We start from the raw sequence: 10,233 nt of genomic DNA on the forward strand, positions 1-10,233 counted from the left end.
ACTACTGCTACTGCTGCTGCTGCTACTACTACTACTACTGCTACTACTACTCTACTATTCCTAGTACTTCTACTCCTGCTACTATTCCTACTTCTATTACTAATTCTACTACCACTATTCCTACCACTGCTATCAATACTACTGCTACCCTTTCTACTACTACTACTACTACTACTACTACTACTACTACTACTACTACTACTACTACTCCTACTACTACTACTACTACTACTACTACTACTATTTCTACTATTACTACTACTACTAAGGCCACAGACCCAATTTTATTCCCATGTATTTGAGCAAAATGTGCTTGTCTCAGTACAGATAAATTGTATAAGCAGATACTGAGGTTAAATAAGTCAGCTTTGTACTGTCTGCATTTTATTGTCCAAGAATCAGGAATTGCACAATAGCATGCTAGTTGCTGTTAGCTTTGCCGCCTCTGGTCTCAGGGGAAAAGTGCTGATAAACCCATCACTGTGAATAATTAGAATGCTCAGAATGCATAAGTTAAGTGAGGCATAACTTCGGACCACTGCAAACTGCAAAATGAAACAAACAAGAAAAACATGATACAAGGACCAAGACTAACCCAGAACTAAACCAGGACTATATGAGGACTAAAACGGGACAAGTTTAAAGCTGAACCACTGAACTGAAGACACATCCTTCACACTACAATCACAAGGTGCATCATGGGATATGTAGTCACAACTCTTGAGTGAACCAGTTTGTTTACAAAGCTCCAGGACAGTCTATATTTAACACGTATCATTCAGAATGCTGACAGTGCAGAGGACAGTTTTCCTACGCTCCCTGAAGGCATCGTTTCTGTTCTGTCCATGGTACTGTCTGAACCGGGCTTATGTCAGATGCCCCGGGCCGCGAGGGTCTGCTGATCTGCACTCCACTCTGACTCAGGGTGAAAAGAACAGACATTAAACTAGAATTATTTCATCAACAAAACATAAAACACATATGTAACACTTCCAAGGCCTTAATCATTTGTAGTTCTTATATGACTATGTATATAACACTATGTATATAACACTATGAACTCTGACTGCATTATTTATTTATTTATTTATTTGTTTGTTTGTTATTTTTTATTTATATACACAAAAAATGTATTGTTTGCCATTCCATACAACCAGTGGTGGATGAAATACTCAGTGTTGTTACTTAAGTAAAAGTACAGATACAGAGGTAAAAAAGTTACTCAAGTAAAAGTACCACATGGAAAAAAAAATGATTTAAGTAGCTGTTTAAAAATTTACTTTAAGAGTAAAAAGTTAAAGTATTTCACACATAAGGGTTTTTACTTTGCAGTGTAAATGTAGTGATATTAATAAAAAAAAAAAAAAAAAAAAAAAAAAAAAGATACATATTTTGGTCAGTAATAATATGAATCAGTTTCTTAACATTTCTTACAAATTTTGTGTATTTATTTTTGTTTGCTCAAAGCTGAAAACTTTAGTCTGGATGTTACCATGAACATGGTAAAAATAACACCTCAAATCATATGAAAAGTGCTTTTTACATTCAGTTTAAAAATCTCATTAAATACTCAACAGTATTTAATTAGATTTAAATAAATACTCAACAGACAAGTTCAATGTTTTGTTGGGTTTTTTTTTAGAACATTCCAGACAAACAGCTACGTTTCCATGGAGATGTTCATGGCAAACATTGGTTTTATTTTGCTTTTTGTTCACAGATGATCTTCTTGGTGAAACTGACCATCACTGCGAGAAAGGGCGACAGGGGGTGAAATGTGTTGCCAAAGGAAACAACAACAGAGCAGATGTTGAACTCTTAAATGACTAATGTAGACTACATGTGGTTATGACCTCCGACAAAGCCAAGTCTAATCAGATCTTGTAATGGCATCACTAAAACAGGACTAAAGCAGAACTGAAGCAAGACTAAACCAGGCCTAAAGCAGAACTAAACCAAAACTAAACCAGGACTAAAGCAGAACTAAACCAAGACTAAACCAGGCCTAAAGCAGAACTAAACCAAGACTAAACCAGGACTAAAGCAGGGCTAAACCAAGACTAAACCAGGCCTAAAGCAGAACTAAACCAAAACTAAACCAGGACTAAAGCAGAACTAAACCAAGACTAAACCAGGCCTAAAGCAGAACTAAACCAAGACTAAACCAGGACTAAAGCAGGGCTAAACCAAGACTAAACCAGGCCTAAAGCAGAACTAAACCAAGACTAAACCAGGAGTAAAGCAGGACTAAAGGAAGACTAAAACAGGATGATTGTGTCTTTGATAATAGGAGGGGTCCTTTTACAAAGCATCATGGGAAATGAAGTCAGGATCCCGCTTTATTTAGGTTTTTTTTAAAAGCTGTTCATTTGACTTTCTCTCTACACAAATGGCTCATTAGAGACGAGACAGTTCCCTCTGCTGGTCAATGCATGTATTTGGAAAACAAGGCGAAAATGAACATTAAATAATAGTTTGAATAGGCATATCTACAGTACTTAGAAATATAATGCAATATAATAAAACATAAATATGAAATGTGACAAACAGTGTTTTCAACAAATGGACGGAGTCCCAAAAGAGCTCTCAGAATATTGATATGGGTCAAATTGGACAGGCTGCTATGTAGAGAAATCATAAAATATGTATTATATTAGACTACATTTGTACTTCTCAGCAAAACTTGGTTCCGCCTTGTGATGTCATTAAGTGGTAATCCATGAAGTGCCCCATATTTTTAAGTCCATACTAATTCTAGTCATTTTAGGCTCAAATTCACTAAGGGGCATCCTAACACCGGAGCTAGCAGCTGTTGTATTAAACTTGATTTTAACAACTTGACTCCTCAGTGTGCCAGAGTCCTAGTGACTGCGCCCTCTGCTGGCATCAGTGGTGTTTTGTTTACTCTTTAAGGAGCTGTATGTATTATGTGCTTTTAGTTTTAAAGACTGTATTACAATAACAACTGAACCCGTGTTGCCAGAGCCTTAACCTGCAGACAGAGACACATACAAACTGTTTTCATTCTCAGTTTATGGACAGGCCTCATGTTAAAGCTCAGAACCTCCAGAATTCACTCATTGAGCTGCAAAGGCTGCACTAGCACTGAATCATGGTTAGCTGCAGGTGCTGGGGTTTAGGTAGTGAGAATCCAATCTATTTTTAATCAAATGGTATGGCAGAAAATATGAAAATGTATTCATTCATAGGCCTTTGTCAAGCTAAACAGACAAAACACAGAGGCTATTATGAACAGCTTTGTCATTGAACACATGTTAAAATGTTGTTGACCCCTAATTCGCAATTCAAATATGGAACTCTGCTCCAAATTGGCCCCATAACTGCTAGCCTCAATGAGCTTCATTTGACTGGAGCCGAACGCTGTGGGCGACATCACACTCACTTAGTCCACTTCTTTATAAAGTCTATGAAACACCAGAAAGGAGCAAGGAAACCGAAGATTTGGTCATATTTGGTGTTTATCTGTAAAAAGGCAGATTAAACTCATGATTCACAATATAATCTGTTTTTATAAAAATACATTGTTTCCTAGTACATTTCTGAATAAATTTTTTATGAACTCCCCTTGCAGGTGTTGTCTTGTGAGTGCAGTTTGGGTCAAATACATGGAGATACACAAATGTTTTGAAAGCTTTTGCCACACCCCCTTTTGAGTCAAGCAATCAATTGGCAGCAGGTTTTTTGTCAAACAGGAATTGCAATGTGATTAATTGCAATTAACTGCAATTAATTAGTGTCTTTTTCAGATTTGTGATTAATTTGTTGTTTTTCATCGATTGCCCTAAATATTACAGAAAGATGTCTGAAGACCATCAAAGGTCCACTATTTGCTATAGAAACAAGCCTGAAGATCATCTAAAGTCCTCTAAGTCTGAAAACTGTCCACAGACCTTTAGATGCTATTAGGACAAGTCTGAAGAGCATTCAAAGTCCCCAGCTTTTTCACATTAATTATATCAAAATCACTTTAAAATCACAGAGGTATTATACCATCGGACACAACAGTGACCAACCATAAAACACGTTTTTGTCATTTTCATACAGAATAACACTTGATTTTTCCAGATACTACAAATGGAACATAGTTCATTCATATTTTCATCTCTGGGTAAAAATTGGGCAGAATATTTTCCACAGGTACTATCTATAGATTGTATATATAAATGGACATAGCTAATACGTTAGCCTCCGCTTTCCAAACAGGAAGGGAAGATGGACACGCTTTCAGCTCCATCGACTCTGACTCCAATTCACTTTACCCTCATTGTCTTAAAATGTTCATATTAACCCTTTGATTCATACAGGTATGTTTATTTTGCTAATGTGTCCATAAATCAAGACATGAACATTAATAACAGACAAATCAGGTGCCTTCTTTCCCTGAGATTGCTCCTGCTAGCCTTAGCAATAGGTCTGATTGACAGCGTTCCTAAGCGGATGCTCCCTGCCAAACCACCCGTGTGGGTGGGAGGGGTCATTACCTTCAACAGCTTCGCCTCAGATTGGCTCTTTGGTTGCTATGACACTCGTGGTCGGAATTCCAAATATGGAACTTGGCTCCAAATTTCATAACTATATAACTGTTAGCCTCAATGAGCTACATTTGCAGCTGTACGCTATGAGTGATGCCAGATTCACATAGTTTACTTCTTTATACAGTCTATTGTACTATCCCACCAAATCAAGTAATTAAATGATTGATCAACAAGGTTAAGTGCTCAAAAAAAGACTAGCTAGTCCAGTCATTTTGGAACCAGATGCCCTTCCATGTCTGTGGACTGTAGCTGTTGCCTGTCAGTAAAAACCTAGGGCAGTGGCGGTGATCTGAAGCAGGTCCATGTGTAAATATATTTTGAAGAAAGACTGAAAAACACCAATGGTGGAGCATCCAATCAAAGTCCAGAGAACCTTAGCACAGAAGTACAATGGATCCAATCTGAAATAACAAAACAAGGAAGTACAAGTGAGAACAATCAACCAATCATGGCAAAGAGTTCAAAACAATCAACCAATCACAGCAAATAATTTTAAATTAACCAATAAGAGACCAAAAGAGAAGTAAATAACAAGGAAGCCAACCTGAAACAAGGAAGTGTATCTGATAACAATCAACCAATCATGGCTAAGGGTTCAAAGTAGTTGTAGTAGTACACATACCGCCCCTGAGGAGAAGAGGCATATCCCCAGAAGTACTGCAATCTTCCGTACAGATAGAGGACACCGCACATACTCGACAGCCCTGCAGAATAAAAGTACTCACTTCCACTTTTAATGATACCAACAAATTAAAAATTGTGTTCACAAATTGAAAAAAAGAACCTTCGTTGAAGAATACTCCACTAGTCCACAGAGCAGTGATGAACAGGGGGAAGTACTCAGAACAGTTGGCTCTGGACAAATAAAATATGATTGGCAAAGTATTTCAGTTGTATTTGAGCTGTACTAGTACTGTGGTCGTAGTACCAGTAATCGTAGTAGTAGTACTCACTGAGCTCTGTATACCCGGTTAAACTCTGGTGGTCCGGTGATGGAGGGAGGAGACACAGAGTACTTCCTTCGAGCGTAGATCACCTGTAGAGAGAAATAGGCTGTACACACAAATACTGCAATTAGGATCAAAGGATACTACACAAAAATACTGCAATTAGGATCAAAGTACACAATAATACTACACACAAAAACTTTGATTTTAATTGCAATATTTCTGTGTAGTATATTTTGATCCTAATCAAAGTCTACTACATAAAAATACTGTGATTAGGATCAAAGTATACTACATAGAAATACTGTGATTAAGATCAAAGTACACTATAATACTATACACAAATGCTGCAGCTAGGACTAAAGTACACTTCATGCAACTACCATGATTAGGATGAAAGTATAAATACTACAAAAATACAAAAATACTGTAAATAGAATCAAAGTGCACTATGATACTACATACAAATACTTTGATTAGGATACTACACACAGATAGTGCAATTAGAATCAAAGTATACTACATAAAAATGCATTGATTATTATCAAAGTATACTACATACAAATACTGTGATTAGGACAGTGGGCCACTTTAGGCAAGGCACTGTCTGTTGAGTGTTGGTGGTAGTCAGAGGGACTGACGGCGCCGATTGTCAGCTTCATTTCCATCAGTCTGCTCCCGGGCAGCTGCGGCTACAATAGCCTTCCATCACCAAGTGTGGAGTGAATGAATAATGCTTTGTAAAGTGTCTTTGAGTGTCCAAAAAAGAGCTGTATTAATCCAGTTCATTATTGTAATTATTCCTCTTCCCACTGTGAGTCAGTCTAAAGTGACTTGAGCTTTATGTTACAATATGAAACAATTTGAACATGTATTTCTTGTTCATTGAAAATACCTGATTTTTTTTGCAGTATTTAATACTTTGTCCTTCAAATTATAATAACTTCAAGTAATAATAACCTGAAGTAGTAATTTGTACTACTTTGCACTTGTACTTGAGTCATAATATTTTGAAGTTAGAATACAGCTCTTATTTAACACAAATTTGTGCAATGAGGATGTTTAAATAGTTAAAGTGCAGTTTGTATGTAAATATTGGAAGTACTTTATGACTTTATGTAGCTGTATACTTCACTTTATGACCACAGTAGATGCAGGCTGAGATTCATTACCATTAAAAATTAAGTACCCAAAAGTACTGCAACTGGAAACTTGCTACGAACATCAGCATTACTTGCTTCTGTTACCACTACATATTTCTGATGTGTCATAGACCAGTTTTTCAACTACTACTACTACTACTACTACTACTACTACTACTACTACTACTACAACTGTTATTATTACTACAGTTATTACAACTACTACTACATCATCAATTACTACAACTACTACAACTACAATGACTACAATTACTAGTACAACGACTACAACAACTACCTACTACACAACTACTGCAGCTACTTTGACTACCATTACAACTATTACAACTACCACTACTACTATCACTACTACTATTACTACTACAGTTACTACAACAACTACTACTACTACTACAATCACTATAGTAAGTGAAGTAAAGTAAAGTAAAGTAAAGTAAAGTAAAGTAAAGTAAAGTAAAGTAAAGTAAAGTAAAGTAAAGTAAAGTAAAGTAAAGTAAAGTAAAGTAAAGTAATGTAAAGTAAAGTAAAGTAAAGTAAAGTAAAGTAAAGTAAAGTAAAGTAAAGTAAAGTAAAGTAAAGTAAAGTAAAATCTTTCAATCAAACAAAATCTGTCAACCAAACAAAGCGTTGTAGGAGTGAAGACGTTTGGCTGTTCATCCAAGCCGCTTCTTCAGTTCTGGTCAGATTGCTGGTGATGAACACTGCCTTATATCTGTCTGAAGGGAGGGGCTAATTAAAATGAAACAGTTTCCAGTTTCAGTGTAATTAGCCCCTCCCTTCAGTTTCCAGTTTCAGTCTAATTAAATCTAGACAAAAGTATGATTTTTTTTTTATTTAAATGTGTATTTTCTTCACACTTTTTGTTTCTTTGTGTGAGCGTTAGAACAAGTGTGTTTCATTTATTGATTTATTTTAAGTATAAAGTTCATAATTATAGTATAAATAGTAAAAAATATTAGTAGTAGTACTGCCCAATTATAAAAATATACATAGTGCTGAATGTGGCTATGGCCCTTTTAGGTATTACAGTATTCTGGTTTTATTTCATCAATGAAATGCTCTTCACCAGATCCCGCTCCCTAGACCTGCTCAGCTCTCCCATCTCCGACCCTGCTCTTCTCTACCAGTACTGTCCATCTCGTCTCAGACTCTGCTACTCTCGCTCTACCCATGGACCACGGCAAACACCACATTCTCGACTGATCGATTGAGCTACTGTCATTTTGCACTTTGCACTTCTATAAATAAACACTGTCAAACCTTTCCCCGAGTTCTGTCTTTTTGGACAGTATTACAGGTATTACAGTATTCTGGGTTCATCAAAGAAATCACAATTGTATAATTTTTAGATAAAAAATCTCTCAAGCATACAATAAATGTATAAATGATTATCCTGCCAGATTTGGTGTTACTTCTGCAGTCCTTCAATTAAAGCAGATACAACTCAAACATTTAGCCTGATATATGATGAAAAGGACTGATGGGAGAAAGTAACCCTGGTAATTTGCATCATTTGGTGGTAGTAGTAGCAGTAATAGAAGTAATTGTTACCTTGCTCAAGTAAACCCAGGATAGTAACAGCTCCGAGAAAGACTGGCTCCATTCAGAAATCCAGGACTAAACCAGGACTACACTGGGGCTAAACCTGGAGTAAACAGGTTTTAACCAGGACTAAACCGTAATTATACCAGAACTAAATCAGGACTAAACCTCGACTAAGACTAGGACTAAGAATAAAGCTGGACTGAACAGCCAAAGTGAATGATATACAGAGGGTGGAGTCAGGGGGTGTGCCAAAAACTGCTGCTGCTGCTACTGTGGCTGAGCTAAAACACACATCTTATCTTACTCCTCATTTGCATCATTTACATGTTTTTGTTTGTTTTTACATAAAATATGCAAATGCCTTCAGCCTTACTCATAACTGTATTCATTTTAGAAGCTTAATATGTTCTCATGTTATGGTTCATTCTGAGTACAGTCCTGGTTTGCTCTGCTTAGACCTTGTTTAGACCGGGTTCAGTCCTGCAGCAGTACACCACAAGGTCCTTTTGTTGATACCCCAGTGTTATGGATATCAGTGTGGAATTTGTCTGTCTTTCCTGTGTCCGCATGGGTGGGTTTTTACCCCTCTCAACCTAAACATGCATAATGCTCCCAAATTTGTCTCTAATCTGGTCCAGGATCCTGGATCAGACCTGGTTGGATTCTGGCTCAGACCTGGTTGGATCCTGGCTCAGACCTGGTTGGATTCTGGCTCAGACTTGGCTAAAAAGTAATATTAATAGAGAGTATACAGGTTAGTTTTTTTTCTTATGAAGAGTAAACATCTCTTTGTATGGAAAACATTTTGTCATGGTTATAAAGTAAATTCTAATATTATTAATATACTTTGACATGATACAAAAGAGGAAGTAGTGATAGTAGGAGGATTTAAATATGTGTGTACTGAGGTAAATGTAAATCTTCTACATTTGACTGTGAAATTACCTCAGATAACAGTATTTCTGTTTATGGCATTTTATATCAAATCTCCTAAAATCGTTAAAATACACTTAACTGTAAAGATAGGGGAAAAAAACCTCGATAGCACCGTTTATATAGAGCTGATGCTCTTTGCATTTGCTGCTCTACAATGAAATTCTTGGTTGCTTTGTATTTGATTATGCTGTTTTCTGATCTGTTATAATGTTTCTTCATCACAAACAGACCTGGAGTTGTGTTTTGTTTCATTCACACACGTTTAACACACAAATCCTGCATAGTTAGGCTGAGTTCTTCTCTCAAACAGAAAACACTCTGTTCCACTTTGTGATGTCATGTGATAAATACAGGACATGCTCCACTGTGTTTTTAAACTCCATGCACCTTCACTAGAATCATTTGGACGATTTTAGCTCTGGAATTGCGCATTTCTACTGAACTAAAGGTTAAAGGAGCTGTTAACTTGAAAACTATCGCTTCATGAAATCACATCTCCAAAGCTCAAAATTCTCTGTTCCACCTTGTAGGCAGACTAATAATAAAGAGTTACTCAAACATGTGTAAATGAAACAAAACACAACTTCAGGTCAGTTTTTCAAGAGATAACAGCTTTCTGACTCACAGGCTCATTTTGCGTAATATAGCACCTTTAATAACTATAACTGTAACATGAGCTCCCATTTCAGTCCATTCTTTTTCATATGTGTGACACATTATACAAACAGCTTTTGGGTTTATTACAAACTGGTTTTCGTCATAGGATCTGGCAGCCTAATGTGTGGAGCTCAATTAGCTTTCTGGTTGAATAATCAGCTTGAAAACTAAAATACAAAAAGCAAACATAGGCCTACAGGCTATTTTTCCTCATCATATACTATTATGAATAAAAAATACAAAATAATCTGCTCTGATTACTTGCTTTTATCATATTTAATTTATTTTATAAATTAAATATGACATATAAAATATTTAAGTCAAATCTTGCAGACCTATTTTTGATTCATAGCACGTTCACGCAAAACAGACTTCCAACAGCAGAAGGCACTGTTGTCCAAGGAGTGACAGGCTGGGGGCACATGACAT

At 36.4% G+C, this 10,233-nt stretch overlaps 2 protein-coding genes across 2 annotated transcripts in view; one reads left to right on the top strand and one right to left on the bottom strand.

Moving 5' to 3' along the window:
• canx (calnexin) overlaps positions 1-10,233 on the top strand; it is a 251,927-nt gene that overhangs the window by 92,798 nt on the left and 148,896 nt on the right. The window lies entirely within an intron of this gene.
• Positions 3,465-8,395, bottom strand: ltc4s (leukotriene C4 synthase). Its single transcript, XM_033967007.2, has 5 exons — positions 8,218-8,395; positions 5,510-5,609; positions 5,341-5,411; positions 5,179-5,260; positions 3,465-4,957 (listed from the first exon to the last, which is right to left on the bottom strand). The coding sequence occupies exons 1-5, from the start codon at positions 8,267-8,269 to the stop codon at positions 4,816-4,818; spliced, it is 447 nt and encodes a 148-aa protein (XP_033822898.1). The 5' UTR covers positions 8,270-8,395; the 3' UTR covers positions 3,465-4,815.

This window comes from Periophthalmus magnuspinnatus, chromosome 5, assembly GCF_009829125.3.
Source record: "Periophthalmus magnuspinnatus isolate fPerMag1 chromosome 5, fPerMag1.2.pri, whole genome shotgun sequence".
Lineage (NCBI taxonomy): Eukaryota > Metazoa > Chordata > Actinopteri > Gobiiformes > Gobiidae > Periophthalmus > Periophthalmus magnuspinnatus.

Bases quoted from the DNA above. Each gene is read 5' to 3' on its own strand.
- ltc4s (XM_033967007.2), bottom strand. From the start codon at position 8,269: ATGGAGCCAGTCTTTCTCGGAGCTGTTACTATCCTGGGTTTACTTGAG. The intron at 5,412-5,509 runs GTGAGTACTACT...TTATTTGTCCAG, and splicing joins AACCGGGTATACAGAGCTCA to AGCCAACTGTTCTGAGTACT. The intron at 5,261-5,340 runs GTTCTTTTTTTC...TTTATTCTGCAG, and splicing joins TGGAGTATTCTTCAACGAAG to GGCTGTCGAGTATGTGCGGT.